This window comes from Primulina tabacum, chromosome 7 (genome assembly GCF_025594145.1).
Source record: "Primulina tabacum isolate GXHZ01 chromosome 7, ASM2559414v2, whole genome shotgun sequence".
Classification (NCBI taxonomy): domain Eukaryota; kingdom Viridiplantae; phylum Streptophyta; class Magnoliopsida; order Lamiales; family Gesneriaceae; genus Primulina; species Primulina tabacum.
This window is the reverse complement of record NC_134556.1, coordinates 38498767-38515965: the sequence shown is the minus strand read 5'-3', so window position 1 is coordinate 38515965 and position 17199 is coordinate 38498767. Positions and strand designations below refer to the sequence as shown.

Genomic DNA, 17199 nt, shown 5'->3' with positions numbered 1-17199 from the left:
TCACATCTTTTTATGCGTGATTTTTTGTGACGTGAGAATACGCGATCGTTATCCTTCTGTGTGTACTAGATAAACCTAATTAATACAATAGACAACAAACGACGTCAGGCGAGTAAACCACATGAAGCTAACCTTATGTGACAAGCTCAACCAAAAAAATATTAATAAAAATAATTAAACTTACCAGACCTTCTCGAGTGATTTTACTTGCATTGGAGGTTGATTGTAAAGTATTCTAATTCGTATATTTCATGTATGACTTTGAAGAAATTATTAAGTTAATTTCTTTTCGGCCTCAGTACAAGAATTATAATTATACAAATACTTAATTGCCCGCAAGCGCAACATGAAAAGTCAGTTCAAAACTCGGTGATTCTTGGACCTTAGTACTGGGGTTTTTTAAACCAAAAAAAAAAAACACCATATATTCGACTTAAATCATAAACAGCGTCTACTTTATCATTGAATTAATATGTTGACCACATTTGGTGCTCCTTGAAGTTCACATTTTCCTACAAGAATGTGTACATTACATTGGGCACGCCCGCGCAAGTAATTGAACAAAATCGGAAATTATCCAATTCATTGCGTGTGATTACCCAATTTCATGAAATATGATCCGGAACAGTGGTGAAATACATAATTAAGAATACTTCATTCTGTCCTTGCTTCGAAATACTATGAACCAGCATCCTCGAACACTGGATTTCAAATATGTGCATTCATCTGCATGAGCAACTGGTGGATTGCAAAAAGGACTGAAAAATTCTTAATTCCCAGCAAATTGTCGAAGAGGTTAAATGTGATCTTCAAATACATTAACTGTGAGTAAAATCCATGTGATAGCAAGTAGGATTGCAAGGAAAAGGGCAATCAATTCTTTTCACCGAATCTCGCTTAAAGTACCAATCACCTACTGATTCCGCAATTGTCTGTTTAACAAACAGCAAAAGGAGATGAGGTGAACTAAATTCAGAATGAAACATGTCTTAGGGAGCACACAAAAATTTTGACAAGGAAGCTACTTAGTGAATCTTGGGAGATGAAACAAAACTTACTCTATTGTTGATTCTGGGAGAAGTAGGAGAATGCCAAGTATCGGTCATCCACGTCTGGCAGTGAACAAAACAAGAATTAACAAACATTCCTACTTCTGGTATCTGTTGATATTCACTAAGCATTTTCAGCAATGAATTTCTGTGACCTGCATGCGGGAGAAAAAATTCATTCATATCACAACTGTTAAGCCTGAATAAAAAGTGTAAGGAGACTAGAGCTGCTTAGACATCGATTAATATATGTGATTCTCACATATATTTACATCTAAAGAATGGAATATAAATTTTAAGAAAACTTGAGGATGTGATTTGAAAAAAGTCCCTGCAGTTTCAGTCTTTTTTTTTGTTCCATAACAGAATTCTTTCCCAATGCAAGGTAAATGAAAAATCAAAACATTTGCTGGTAACTTAGTATTTTATTTTTGCATTGAGATTTCTGAAGGAATCTCTCTGTCATTATCGTAGTATATGATTTAAATAAACAATAAGCAACATCTCACGGTACCATGGAGCACATCTATTTGGCTGGGATCACAGTTGAAAATATTTAACTTGCATCTAAACCAGCGACCATGAGGATCTGCAGCAGCAGGCACTAAAATATTTGCTATCTGGAAAAAATGTTATCAGAATTTTTCTTGAGAAAGAAAATAGTAACAATAAGAAATGAACTGAAATATGAACTTGCCTGCCAAAAATCATATGCTGGTTGAACCAAGAAGATTGGGGTCTTTAAACTTCTTAAAAATTCTTGAGGGAAGAAACACTGGTATGAGAAAAATGCAGGTTAGGCAATCAAAATTTGAGTAATAATGAAAGTAAGCACCGTACGGCGACCAACACAAACTATTTAAGAAACAAAAATACCTAAACAAGTAACAGAAAAAAAGTTGAACCTTATGCGGTTCTGATCCGGCAACACAATCATGGTTCAAGCTCTTTGCCAATCCCTGAAATCATAAATACAAAATATTACAATACTTGCAACAAACGAAAATTAACCAATTAATTTCAGTGAATTTTGGAAGTTCACAATTTGGTTTCAAGATCTTGGCAAGCAGAAATTGAGGTTAGTAGGTTATTGAGTGGGGAAGCTACTGATTAATATAATAACATTTGCATAATTAAACATTAATCCAATAGACTAGCAGAAATCAGCTTTTTCTACTTGATCTTTATGCCTGTATTTTCTGGAAATGAGAGCATATTTAAACCAAAATAGAGTTACCATCAGCATTAGTAATAGAGAGGAGTAGTGTGTGTTGATAAATTGAAAATCAAGTGAATGTAGTGTCATGTGATTCCAACTGTAAACATACAAACGCTAAAAAAGATACCAAACAAAATATATAAATTGCCCATGTACATGATCAATGCTTATGTAGTTTTGGAACAACCTGGAGATGCACAACATCACGATAAAAGGACTCGATGGTGCTATTTCCAGAAATATCTTTCCTGGTTACAAATAAAAAATTCAAGTCAATATAAAAGGAAGTGAGAAGCAATCGACATCAATATGAGCTTCCACAAAAATAATTTACTGCAAAATTTTAACTGAAATGGTATGATGCCATATCAAGATACCCCAGATGAAATTTTTATGCTCGGCTTGAAGGAAATAATTATAGTCAACAAAAATTTAGGGAGCATTCTCCCAAAAAGATTTAAACAATTAAAGTGGAAAAAAAAATTGGGTGGAACAAAAAGTCACCAACATTCAGGAATCAAAAGGCTCTATAAGGAGCTTTCGGATACAGATACAACAATTGCTATTGATTGCATTCATAATGAACATTTAATATTTTCCCATGCTCACAAATTATGGAAACTTCCAGATACAACTGTCAGCATGTAGGTTTTATCATTAGGCCGTTTGTCCGAGGTAAATCCCAACATAACATGATTCCAGTATTGTTTAATAAGTGCTGAGAGAATGTATAGTACATACTCGTTAGGGAAAAAACCAGCATCTGCTAAGCACTTGACATCTGCGTCCTTTGATAGAAGCTCTCGAAAGTCATCGCAATGTACAAGAGTGGCTAAACCACCAGCAGAACACCCTGTAAGAAGAGCCTGTGAAGTTATACAGTGCACGTGTAAGAACCTGGAATTTTTCATGTTTGGTAGTGCTTCAACCATTTAATTAAACAAGCAGTGGAGTCCATCTTTTTGGCGCTAGGATCTAAACTCTTACTCCGACAATGAAGGTGGACACAACTGATTGTTTTCAATAACTCAATACAGGAAATACAAGAAAGAAAATGTGTAAATTATCATGGTATCATAGACATGATGAATTTGCACCCGACCCTAATAGCTATTCACCTTACAGAAATATCACACCAGACAAACTGAAACGAAATATACTTGAGAGTTGCTTTACATACCTGTTTAGCTTTAGCCATCCCACTTGACAAGAGCTCGTCCATTAGTGTGTTCCAGATAACCTGACCTCTGAAGAAAAGTTTAGTCCCATTCTGGGACACAGTTGAACAGGAAACTCATTACCTTCACTGTATATTCACACTACTCCAATCATGTCTTTCAGGCATCTCTTTTAGATGTAATATCACCATCAACTAAAATGAAGTGGTAAACTTAATATAAACTTACTTTGAACTCACTTTCAGGGTTCCCAGAAAATGATGCTCCATCACAATACCGGATCTTCACCTTATTCCAGTTGAAAAAATCTGAAAATTGACAAAAAATGGAACATTAGAGTAGCGAACAATAGAAATTTGGCATCAGGTTGAAAGTAATATATCATTGATGTATATGCTTGACAAATCCAGATCAGCAAAGTAGATGGTCACTTAAGAAATCTTCTGAAATTTGCCTAGGACAACAACGGCAGAGAGAAAACCAGCTGAGACAAGTATATCAGTAGCTATTTATGGGCAAACTCGGCTAAGACCAACAAATTGGTCAAGACATTGGTCATCATTCAAGACAAAAACTCTCTGTTGGTTGAAGCATCCCGAACAGATCAGCTAACTTAAAAAAATGAAGAAAATCAGTATCAAGAAAAATATAGTATAGAAAGTTTCAATGAGTTGCTGAAGAAACAGAATAAAGCTTTGCTCCAAACTTCAAACTCTTAAAATTACACAGAATATTTGATGAGAAGATATTTTGGGTAAGATGATATAAACAGTCCCCAAATTCAAAATATTGTCGTTGAAGACCCTCATCCATTCAGAGAGAAACTGGAGATAGAACACACTAAAGATTAGAGAATTTACGAAGCTTTCGACTCTGCATATATTGAGTTTCACAAACTGTGGTGTTTTAGAGAGTTTAGTAGACCAAACTATAAGAATTTAGTTATAAGATACATAAATTCACTTAATTGAAATTTTGTTGTATTTGTTGGAATGACTTTCCGGATCCAAGACTCAATTTTAAAAAAATGAATATCACAAGTAATCTGAGTGGAAGTTAAAGTATTTCAAGCCTAGATATGGGATGGGTGACATCTATGAGTCACAAGCCGTGATCATTTTTAAAGACTACAAATGATTCACAAGAGTCAAATCTTCTAAGTAATTCCTTGCACCTTCCATAATGAAAGAAGAGGAGACAAAGACAGATATCACCAGTCACCACTTTCAAATCTCTATAAATCTCGTCTCTTTATTTTCCGTACTTTTGTTATTACGTCACACTGTTGCCATTAACTTCATCACTTTATATGGCCTCTCAACTGGATTTTGTTTAATCGCAATGTGAATTATTGCTTAAACACACAAAATTTAAAAACAGCCTTGAAACAAACTTCAAATTTTAAAAAAGTTGTTTTTAGAATCTAAACCACCACCCCCCCACCCTCCCTCCTCCCTCCCCCTCTTCAAGAGTACCGAGACCATTTTCCATCGAAACCAGAATCAACAAGTGCCAAGGCCGTCAATGAAATATAAAGATCCAGGGAAAAAATATTTACCTGGATTTTGAAGTGGATCATGGCTCAAAATACCAGAAAATTGAACTTGACGTTCCATGTAATTTGACGAACCAAGTTTCGTGCTCATACGAGCCAAGCATGATGACAAAGTACTGCACCATCCTCCTCCCTGTTGACATCGATGTAGATATGCATATTACTTAAGAATTTGAGAATAAAAACTCCAACAAAAATTTCATGAGATCAGCATATATTGCTGTGCTGTAAGCCTGTAACTGAAATCAAATTGACTTGCTAATACAACATCTCTATTAACAAGATGTTGTATTGCCAAACAAGTGGGGTCCACGCTTGATCCCACATAAAAAAAATTAGGACGAGCTAGTTTGAAGTCTCTCCTTACAGCAATGAGCAGCACACATCATGGCATCTCTTATGGGAGAGCTTGCCAAATCATAATAGAAAAATCAAGCATTGGGAAAAAGATTTCATTCATCAATTAATAATGCAGGGCATAAAATTTGCGATTATCCTGCTATTGGACAATATAATATATTCACAGAAGATGATACAGTAAGGTAATTTAGTAATGTGAAGATAATAAATTGGTAGCATTATCCTCCCACAGTTGGGCAAGTCAGCGATGGAGCATGACAGTACTTAATATTTGGGAAATGCATTGCACTCTGAACTTCAACCAGACGCATATAACGCTCGTCCAACTTTCAAAGGTGTAATATTCGGTTACCTTGCCTAAGTCTTAAAGCAGTACCCAAGTCAAAAGCAAACGCCTTACGAACATTGAAATTTTTTTGAAACTGCGAACCAAAAACGAGTAACTAAAAGGTGTACTATACCTATGCTGCATGACTATGACATTAATCAAACAGTCTACAAGAAATTAGGACCGAATGAGAAAGGGAAAAAGAAGAAGGAAACCTCAACATGAAGAAGCCAGCTGTCCGAGCCAGATCCGAAACCCCTCTCTCTATGATAACCAGGCACACTTCCATCCAAGCAAACTGCAAGTACGACATATTCAATGATAATGGGATTCAGTACTGGTTTTAGAAAGAAAAAAACGGATAAACGACTAAACGAGAAAACATGGAGATAAATAAAAAGTTCAGGCAATAACCGGCAGAATTTTCCGTTGACTTAGAAAGAGGCGTGAAAGGCACCCAATCAGAAGCTGGTGTCGAATTTTTATTTGGTTTCGTAAATGCGCGTGAGACAGAAATGGGGGAGATGGATAGGTAGAGAACACCGAGCGTCGCCACAGCCGCAGCAGAAATGATCCAATCTCGTCTGGATAATCTGCGGCACCATCGCAATGAAAAGGCTCCGCCGCCGCGAAATAGCCGGTGCTGGTTATTTGGCATCGATTCGAGCTGTTGATTTGTTGCGGTTTTTTTTTTAAAAATAAAAATAAACTGACTTAATTAATTTACACCAAGTCAGCCATTACAAAAGGTTTCAAAAACAATGGAACTGAAATTTCTTCGGGAAAATTCACAACACTCAAGATTGGTCAAGCGCTGGATTTGGATCATCTACTTTGTTAAAAACATAGAATCCGTCAAGCTGAGGGCAAGGTATGAACAAGATCCATGTTAAAAAAAAAATTAATAGGAGGTAAAAAATTTAGAAAATATAACATTAATTTTGAAAAATAAACATGTTTGGAATCATCTTGTTTTACTGATAACCCTAACATAAAAATCTACTCCCAGCGGAGGCCCATATGATCTGTCCGTTCCAAGGCCCATGATAGAAAATTCATGTTCTAAGAAATTATATAAATCTACGCAATTTCGAAGCCAATTACGAATCCAAATTCTTTGATCATGGATATCATCTTCTTGTCTTAATCTGTGTTTCCAAGTCAAAGTTTTAATAGAACGGTTATTATTAAATTTTAAAAAAATTGAAATGTAGCGCGCACGACCATTTCTATTTTTTTTAAAATAATTTCTTGGTCGAACTTACTAATCATGGTTAACATATTTAATCAATCCGAAACCAACTCAAATTCGGATTCAGTTCCATTTGGAACCGATTATATTGCTTCCTTGGTTGAATTGAATTTAACACCCACAATGAATTGAATTGGTTTGCTTTAGAATATATCCAAATTCATTTTAATCCGATCCGTTTGAATCCGATATCGGAATTATTTCAGGACCAGTTTTCATACAACTATGTTAGATAATATGTACACTACATACATGTCGGCAACATGCTAAATGGATGAGTCAAAGGTTGGCATTTGATTCGGACAGAAAGGAACGCGTTTTATACGAGGTAGGATGCGTTCAGACGGGACGCGTATTTAACGCGTTTTTACACTGACAGGAAGTTCTATAAATAGAGCTTCATTCTTTCATTTCAAATCATCTCTTCTTCGAGTTTTCTCTCATCTTATAAGCATTTGAGTGCTTAGTTCTATAATATTTCTGAGGTGTTTTGTTCTCCTGTATTAAGAGAGTGTGTGTTCTCTTTGGAAACACAGTGAGTGAGTTGCACACCACAAAATATTATAGTGGAAATCTTTTCATGTTGCCCGTGGTTTTTACCCTAATAATTTTTAGGGATTTTTCACGTAAATCTCGGTGTCCAGTTTATTCTTTATTTTCGGGTTTTATTATCTCATATTCCGCACGCGGAACCAACAAGTGGTATCAGAGCCATGGTTTAAAATTTCTTAAAATTCTGAGTATGCTCTGTGGTTGCAGCCTAGACTGATTTTCCACATCATAAAAGATTTTTTGAGATTTTTTTATTAAGGCGGGATTATTTTGTCCAGTCTACAAAATTGTTGTAGCCATAATGGCGGGAAGGTACGAGATAGCAAAGTTCAATGGAAGCAATTTTATGCTGTGAAAAATAAAGATACAAGCAGTTTTAAGAAAGGATAATTGCTTGGTGGCTATTGAAGATAGACCGGTGGAGATTGCGGATGATGGAAAGTGGAATTGGATGAATGATAATGATGTTGCCAATTTACACTTGGCTATAGCAGACGAAGTATTGTCAAGTATCTCTGAGATAAAAACAGCAAAATTTATCTGGGATACTCTGACAAAGATGTACGAGGTCAAGTCACTACACAACATGATTTTCCTAAAGAGAAGGCTTTATACTCTTCGGATGGCGGAATCCTCATCGATGACCGACCATATCAACACACTAAATACTCTATTTGCCCAACTCACTTCCATGGGACATAAAATAGGGGAAAATGAACGTGCGGAGCTTCTACTTCAAAGTCTACCAGATTCATATGATCAACTTATCATCAACATAACCAACAATATTCTTATGGGCTTTCTAAGATTCGACGATGTCTTAACTGCGGTTCTCGGAGAAGAAATTCGGCGCAAGAATAAGGAAGACATGTTGGTTACTTCGAAGCAAACAGAGGCTTTGCCGATGATAAGAGGAAGATTTATGGACCGTGACTTCAGTGGGAGCCAAAGGCGAGGTAGATCAAAGTCAAAAAGTAAGAAGAAAAATATTTACTCCTTTAAATGTAGTGGTAAAGGGTACTTCAAGAAAGAGTGTACGAGTATCGAGAAAAGTTCTCAAGGAAATATGGCCAGTACTTCAGGCGGTGGTGAAATATTATTCAGCGAAGCAGCAACTGTTGCGGAAGACAGGCACAAATTTTGTGACACATGGATTATGGATTCAGAAGCGACGTGGCATATGACATCTCGGAGAGAATGGTTTGATCATTATGAACCAGTCTCAGGAGGATCTGTATTCATGGGAAATTACCATGCCTTGGAAATCGCTGGGTCGGTACTATCAAAATTAAAATGTTTGATGGCACCATTCGCACCATACAGGAGGTACGACATGTGAAGGGACCGACGAAAAATCTTTTGTCATTGGGACAATTGGATGACATCGGGTGCAAAACTCGTATCGAGAACGAGATCATGAAAATTGTGAAAGGCGCGCTTGTGGTTATGAAGGCGGAAAAGATTGCTGCAAATCTGTATGTACTTTTGGGAGAAACACACAAAGAGACAGAATTAGCTGTTGCATCAAATGGTTCAGGAGAAGAATAAACAGTGTTATGGTATAGAAAGCTCGGGCATATGTCAGAACGGGGGTTAAAAATTATCTCAGAACGGAAGCTGCTGCCGAGACTTACAAAAGTGTCACTACCCTTTTGTGAGCATTGTGTTACCAGTAAACAACACAGATTAAAGTTTGACACTTCTACTGTCAGGAGCAAAAGTATATTGAAGCTGATTCATTCGGATGTTTGGCAAGCACCGGTTATATCCCTAGGAGGAGCGAGATACTTTGACTCGTTCATTGATGATTTCTCTAGGAGATGTTAGGTGTATCCAATCAAGAATAAATCAATATTTTCCAAGTCTTCAAAGATTTCAAAGCGCGGGTTGAACTTGATTCTGAAAAGAAAATCAAGTGTCTGAGGACTAACAATGGAGGAGAATATACCAGTGACGAGTTTGATTCATTTTGTCAACATGAGGGCATCAAAAGACAATTCACGACAGATTACACACCTCAACAGAATGGAGTGGCGGAGCGGATGAACAGAAGCTTGTTGTACAGAACAAGAGCTATGTTGAGGACTGCAGGTCTAGAAAAGTCATTTTGGGCAGAAGCAGTCAAAATCGTTTGTTATGTTATCAATCGTTCTCCTTCAGTGGCGATTGATCTGAAGACTCCGATGGAGATGTGGACCGGGAATCCGACAGATTATTCTCATTTGCATACATTTGGAAGTCTTGTGTACGTTCTGTACAATGAGCAAGAAAGATCGAAGTTGGATTCGAAATCCAGAAAATGTATCTTCTTGGGCTATGCTGATGGAGTTAAGGGGTTTCGCTTATGGGATACTACTGTTCACAAGCTTGTCATTAGCAGGGATGTTATCTTCGAAGAAGATAAATTAAAGGGAGACAAAGGCACACAGAATTCAGAAACTACTATTTTTCAGGTGGAAAATCAGACGGACGAAGGTCAAGTTTCTTGTGAAGCAGTACCAGAGCACGAAGAACAAGAACATGTTGAGTTTGAGATTTCCAATACGAGGCAGTCAACTCGAGACAGAAGACCACCAGGTTGGTTTTCAGATTATGTCACTGAAAGCAACATTGCATATTGTCTATTATCAGATGATGGTGAGCCATCGAGTTTCCACGAGGCTACTCAAAGCTCGGATGTATCCTTGTGGATGATAGCAATGCAAGAAGAGTTGGAGGCATTAGATAGGAATAAAACTTGGGATCTTGTTACACTACCACAAGAAAGAAAGCCATTGGAAACAGATGGGTCTATAAGATCAAGCGTGATGGCAATAACCAAGTGGAGCGGTATCGTGCTAGATTGGTGGTAAAAGGGTATGCTCAGAAAGAAGGCATTGACTTCAATGAGATATTTTCTCCTGTGGTTCGGCTTACAACAGTCAGAGTAGTGTTGGTATTATGTGCAGTGTTTGACCTATATCTAGAACAGCTAGATGTGAAAACTGGCGTTTCTTCATGGAGATCTTGAAGAAGAAATCTATATGCTCCAGCCATAATGTTTTGCAGAAAAAGGCAAAGAGAATTTGGTTTGCAGGTTGAACAAATCTCTGTATGGTCTCAAACAGGCGCCGAGGTGTTGGTACAAGAGATTTGATTCCTATATCATGAGCCTTGGATACAACAGACTAAGTGCAGACCCTTGTACATATTTCAAGAGGTCTGATGATGATTATATCATTTTGTTGTTGTATGTAGACGACATGTTGGTAGCAGGCCCCATCAAAGATCAGGTCCAAGGATTGAAGGCACAGTTGGCTAGGAAATTTGATATGAATGACTTGAGACCAGCAAACAAGATTCTAGGGATGCAAGTTCACCGAGACAGAAGTAACAGAAAGATTTGGCTTTCCCAGAAAAATTATTTGAAGAAAGTCTTGCAACGTTTCAACATGCAAGATAGTAAGCCAATTTCGACCCATCTTCCTGTTAACTTCAAGTTATCCTCCGAGATGTGTCCTAGCAGTAAAGCAGAGAGGATGGAGATGTCTCGAGTACCGTATGCATCAGCAGTGGGAAGTTTGATGTTCGCCATGATCTGTACAAGACCAGACATTGCTCAAGCAGTGGGAGCAGTTAGTCAGTATATGGCGAATCCTGGACGAGAGCATTGGAGCACTGTTAAGAGGATCCTTCGATACATTAAGGGTACCTCGAATGCTGCATTATGTTATGGAGGATCGGATTTTACACTCAGGAGCTATGTCGATTCAGATTATATAGGTGATCCTGATAAAAGGAAACCTACTACTGGTTATGTATTTACACTTGCAGGGGGGAGCAGTAAGCTGGGTTTCAAAACTGCAGACAGTTGTGGCGTTATCTACAACAGAGGCAGAATACATGGCAGCCACTCAAGGTTGCAGTTTTATACGCGGTAGGATGCGTTCAGACGGGACGCGTTTTTAACGCGTTTTCACACTGACAGGAAGTTCTATAAATAGAGCTTCATTCCTTCATTTCAAATCATCCCTTTTTCGAGTTTTCTCTCATCTTATAAGCATTTGAGTGCTTAGTTCTATAATATTTCTGAGGTGTTTTGTTCTCCTGTATTAAGAGAGTGTGTGTTCTCTTTGGAAACACAGTGAGTGAGTTGTACACCACAAAATATTATAGTGGAAATCTTTTCATGTTGCCCGTGATTTTTACCCTAATAATTTTTAGGGGTTTTCCACGTAAATCTCGGTGTCCAATTTATTCTTTATTTTCGAGTTTTATTATCTCATATTTCGCACGCGTGACCAACAATACATACACACGCGCACATACATATAATGATTTTTTAAAAAATTCGATTCCAGTTTGGTGTCAATCTGGTCCCGTTCGATTTAATTCAATTCCGATATCATACAAGATTAGTTAAGTTTCATCATCCGAAAATCCGAAAGGTTTAATCCAATTCGGAACTGATATAGTAATATGACTACTTGTTGTACAATTTTTGCTCAGTGTAGTTTACTCAACTAGCATGATTTACATAATATTATATTAAAGCTCGTAGATTTACTTAATACGCACAACAACTGCAGATTAATCGGTGAAAAAAAACTCAAAGAGAAGTTAAACAATATACATAAATAAATTATATTTCATAATTTATTTATTAATGAATGAATGAACGAACGAACGTACGTGGAGGTTGGATCGATATTGAGGGTCGTAGCTTTATTAATGTATTTTAATTGTTGATTGAAGAGATAATTTATTTGTCTTAATTAGCATTGAAGGTGACAGCCGCAAGCATTTCTGGTTTGGACCAAATTGTACCTGTAGGAAATTTTTTGCTAGCTAGTAGCTACCTCGCTCTCACGAAGGAATATTTTAGTCAATTTATGCATTTATTTATCTATTTATTATTAATTACTTTAGGTGTCTGCTGAAATTTTCTATACAGATATGAAGTTCCATTATTAGTTACTAAAAGTGGTTATTGAGATAGTAATATAAGGAAAGAGAGAAAATTTGATGAGTGTGATTTGGCTTGTATTCACAAATATTTTTGTTGAATGCAACCATCGTTCTTATTAAGAGAGTTTATAAAATTATTAACATGCAAATTGTTAAAAAAATCAGTCCAAGTATCTCTACTCAGGAACGTAGCTAGAAAAAATTTCGATCCTGGGCTAAAAATTTGTGGGCTAAAATTTGTGCTATACTCAATGTTATTTATTTTTTTAAATTTGTGGGCTAAAATGTGGGCTAAAATGGGCTAAAATTTTTAAAAAAAAAAACTTCATCCATATTTTTAAATAAGCCCAAAAATCAAGTCTGGGCTGGAGCCCACCCCAGCCTTTGGGGTGGCTCCGTCCCTGTCTCTACTTGCTTTTCACAATCCATCCTAAGCTGGGGTGATCACAATGTGGTTTTGCTTTTTCGTATATAAAAAAAATCAAACTAAATTGTCATATGCGGTCAGTTAGTATTTTAAAAAAATAATCGTGGTTTTACATGAAGAATTTGTCTTATGGTTTTAAGCAGTTTCACGCGGTTGCGATATGTTTACGGTTTTTTTAATGAAAAATATTATAACGTATTTTTTAATTAATTTGAAAACAACAATAATATAATGTCTTCAAATATAAAATATAGTTCAAATCATACGAAAATAAAACTAAATAAAACAATAATCAAGATTGAAAACTAAGGTAATAATTTAATAACACAATACACTCAAAACAAAATGACATTTACATTATTTTATCATTTTTTTACTCTCAAACTTCAAATAAAATATTGTGATTTAAAAAATAAACACTCGAATAAAATACTAATGTGAAAAATAATTAATAAGAAGATACGTTTTCTTTTTAAGAGTAATAATTTTGAAGATAGCTGAGATTAACATAATCTTATACCAAATATTATGGTAAGCGGTTTAGGCGGTGCGGTTTTGTGCGGTTATTGGCAAAAAAATAACTGAACCGTATATGCGGTGCGATTTATGATTACTATGTTTAATCGCAATTTTTATAAAATATTAAAAAAAAGATGCGGTGTGATTCGATTCGATACGATAGGATTAATAAAAAAAATTTGATCATCCATGTCGCCAAGTAACACAAATCCAACACGTCGAAAAACAGTTGGTCCCCCAAAACCGAAACAATATATATATATATATATAAGTTTAAGATTTTCAATATATATATTGTCCTTATCACGATGATGTAAATAAAATTTAAGATTTTCAATATATATATTGTCCTTATCACGATGATGTAAATAAAATTTAAGATTTTCAATATATTACATATATATATATAATGGTTTAAACTCTGATTTAAAATCATCTAAACCAAAAATTACATTCTAATTTTATTTTTAATGAAGTCAAACACGAACACGTGTATTAAATAACATATTAAATTCCGCAGGAAAAAGTTTCTGTCATCCGTAGGTTTAAATAATTACTGTTTCGAAATTAAAAAAATCCGAAACTTTTTCACCCACCTTGACTTATTTTTTTAATATATAATAAATAAGTAGCATTGGCCCCTACTATCAAATCTTTGCCTTACCATTTGACCAATTAAAGTTTTCTTTTTTAAATAATAATAAAATTTTAATTTCTTATATTTACATTTCACATCCCATTTTATAAAGAAAATAAAAATAATTTCGATACTTAGGCATAGTTTGGTACATATGATAGGATAAACATGTGATATATAATATAAGGATAAGTTAAAGATAAATAAGATATATTATATTTAATATTTGGTATGATTTTAATAAGAGTGATTAAATTTATATATTAGATTGTAATGACAAAATTAACCTTATTATAATAAATTTTATAATTTCAAAGTTGTTGTTTGAGTTCATATTTTTTGCTTGCATGCTTTATTTATTTTTACTTAATTTTATTTATTATATAATATGATAATTGAGCCCTTGATTTTGTGAGTCAAGTCAAATATCAATTTTTAAGGTTAATCGAGTGATATTAATAATTTTATTGATATTTATAAAAATTATTTATATAATTATCTCGAATTCATTTATATAATTATCATATTATATAATATATAAAAATAAATAAAAATATTTATTTGATTTTAATTTCTATCTACTAGCATAGATTTATAAAAAATCATTTATAAATTGAGGGACAATTAGGTCATTTGTATTGTATTTTATCATTAAATTAAAATTATCACACCTAATAGAAGGGACATTTTATCATTCTAAAAAATTATTTATCGAATGGGCTTTTTAAAAAAGTATCAAACATGAGATAATGAGGATTATTTATAAATCCCTCATTTATCTCATGTACCAAACTATGCCTTAGTATTACATTACTAAAACTCAAAACATTACATAAATAAAATTGCAATTTTCACTCAATCAAATCGAAACATATAAAAGAGTAATTTTGTTATATGTTCACTGTCGAGTAATTCGATAATGTATGTTATATCTGCAAAACAAAAGTGGGCAAAATGAATTGTGCTTGAGAAGATTTATTTCGATAATATATTTAGATTTATTTCACCCCTCACAGATTTAGATTTATTGGCTTTCATAAGAAGCAAAATTGTGAATCATATTGTCCGAAAATTAAGAATAAATCCCGACAGTAATTCAAATATTATACCATGTACTAATGCCCACAGACACAACATTCTCCATCTACCAAAATTTTTCGAAAGAAAAATAATTAATTTTTTACAATATAGATATATAATTTGAATTATTCCGATTGAATTATGAATATTTAATAAATTGTTGAGAGCAATAAAAAATATAAAAATTAACAAATTAAACAATATAGAAAAAAATATAAACAATTTATCTCAACATTAAGACTCGCCTTCATCCCCATACACGAAAATCATAATTTTCGATTACCCGTTTATTTAACCGGATAAAAATTATCTCCACATCCTCCTCCATTCAGGTCAGATATCAGATTCTCCATCGGGTTCGTAAAAATTGTCATCCCACGTATTATTATTATTTTTATTTTATTTGTGTGCAAATGCAAAAAATTACGAAATCCCAAAGTATATGCTCTAGTTTAATTATAGTAAATATGATTTAACATTTTAGCACTCTTCAACTAGATTGCATAATATAAATTACTTTTTATGTATTTCTAAAAGTTTTTCACATTATTAAAAAGATTTACGGTGTTTGACCAATCAAGATATAATCTGAAATCAATCACCACTAATTATCTATTGTTGAAAAATATAATTTACAGTACTGAAATGTATGATTTAAATTATATAAATTGGATAAATTATCATGGAATTTAATACAACTCCCACAAGATATGTAATATAGATCTCATCAGATATATAAAAGTTTAACGTATCTAAATAATATGTAGAAAATATATATATTTATAAATTTATAATAAAGAAATTATGAAATGAAGGTGGTGAGAGATTTATATGTGAGTGAGTGTTCGCATTGGATCCTTCGCCAAAAGTACTGTTCGGGAAAGCCTTCCCCATTTTCTTCTCTTTTTCTGTAAAAAAAATCTCCCTTTCAAATTCTACCATAATTGTGGAGGAAATTGAAGAAAATTGTTAATCCCTCCAATGTCTTGATTTTAATCTCACGTGGAATCTATTTAATGCCCTCTCATTTCCAACAATAGCCTTCCCCGACCAATTTCCTCTCCCATTTCTTCAGATATTTCACCTTAATATGCTCAGAAATTCTTGGCTTTTCTCCATTTCTGAGGATGCCCGAAAGCGATAGTAGCCCAAAAGTTACACTCGAAGAAGACGAAGACCAGCAAGAACGGATCACCAAACCAGATAATCCGAGCCTACCCGTTTCGGAAAACCCAGAGGACATTGGTTCGGAATCAGACGCCGGAGCTCAAGAAAAGACGCAGGAAAACCTTGGAGCGATCGAGGTTAAGGAAGAAGATGAAGCCGTGAAGAATGTCGACGAGGAGGATGATGGGTTCAGAACCCCGACATCATCAGATCACAAAATACCGGCGGCTACTCAATGCCCGCCGGCGCCTAGGAAAACCAGGCCGCAGCAATCGGGAGTTAAGAGAAAAGCGTCCCCGTCGCGAGCTCGCCGGAGCCTCCAACTCGATGCGGCGGCGGAAGAGGTTGAATCCATATTCCGGCCGGTGGTTGAAGATAATGTAGAAGAACAGAAAACCAAGAAAGCTAGAAGAGATGACGAAGATTGATCCAGCGTCTCTCTCTCAAAATATGGTAATTGAAATTTAACGTAAAAATGTAATCTTTTATTTATTAATTAATTATCATAATTAAGTGATACTTTGAAATTTAAACTTCCGAATTTATATACACTAGGTGCAACGGCGTGCTTGATAAATATTTTTTATAATTCATTTGATTTATATTTAAATGATGATCAAAATATAATTATAACAAATAACTGAGGGATTACACTGTAATTTTAATATATAAATTAAAAAATAAATTGAAAAATAAAAGAATAAAAAAATGACCACAATAAGAATTGAACCTATAACTTAAATTCCAGGAAACAATGACTCTATTCGCTAAACTACAAATAACTTACATTAAATTTTTAACATTTTATAAATATATATAATTATTAAAACATACCATGACACTAAAGTTAGTTATTCTAAATGCCTTAACTTTAATAAAATAGTATATATAACGGAGCATTCCGATCGAGGATTGTTCATTTTATTTTC

At 34.4% G+C, this 17199-nt stretch overlaps 2 protein-coding genes across 2 annotated transcripts; one reads left to right on the top strand and one right to left on the bottom strand.

Moving 5' to 3' along the window:
* Nucleotides 1–427: 427 nt before the first annotated feature.
* On the bottom strand, nucleotides 428–6506 carry LOC142551814 (pectin acetylesterase 5-like). The gene is made up of 12 exons (XM_075661233.1): nucleotides 6104–6506; nucleotides 5905–5987; nucleotides 5005–5134; nucleotides 3675–3754; nucleotides 3449–3538; nucleotides 3010–3134; nucleotides 2456–2516; nucleotides 1955–2008; nucleotides 1743–1824; nucleotides 1564–1665; nucleotides 1059–1204; nucleotides 428–932 (listed from the first exon to the last, which is right to left on the bottom strand). The coding sequence occupies exons 1-12, from the start codon at nucleotides 6345–6347 to the stop codon at nucleotides 819–821; spliced, it is 1311 nt and encodes a 436-aa protein (XP_075517348.1). The 5' UTR covers nucleotides 6348–6506; the 3' UTR covers nucleotides 428–818.
* A 9432-nt stretch (nucleotides 6507–15938) lies between these two features.
* Nucleotides 15939–16817, top strand: LOC142550976 (uncharacterized). Its single transcript, XM_075660029.1, has one exon. It carries the CDS (start codon nucleotides 16231–16233, stop codon nucleotides 16696–16698), a length of 468 nt encoding a protein of 155 aa, XP_075516144.1. The 5' UTR covers nucleotides 15939–16230; the 3' UTR covers nucleotides 16699–16817.
* The last annotated feature ends 382 nt before the right edge of the window (nucleotides 16818–17199 follow it).

Excerpts from the sequence above, each read along its gene's own strand:
- LOC142551814 (XM_075661233.1), bottom strand. The coding sequence starts at position 6,347 with ATGCCAAATAACCAGCACCGGCTATTTCGCGGCGGCGGAGCCTTTTCA. Across the intron at positions 5,135-5,904 it reads GCTGGCTTCTTCATGTTGAG|GGAGGAGGATGGTGCAGTAC; the intron begins GTTTCCTTCTTC and ends CGATGTCAACAG. Across the intron at positions 3,755-5,004 it reads TGATCCACTTCAAAATCCAG|ATTTTTTCAACTGGAATAAG; the intron begins GTAAATATTTTT and ends GTCAATTTTCAG.
- LOC142550976 (XM_075660029.1), top strand. The coding sequence starts at position 16,231 with ATGCCCGAAAGCGATAGTAGCCCAAAAGTTACACTCGAAGAAGACGAA.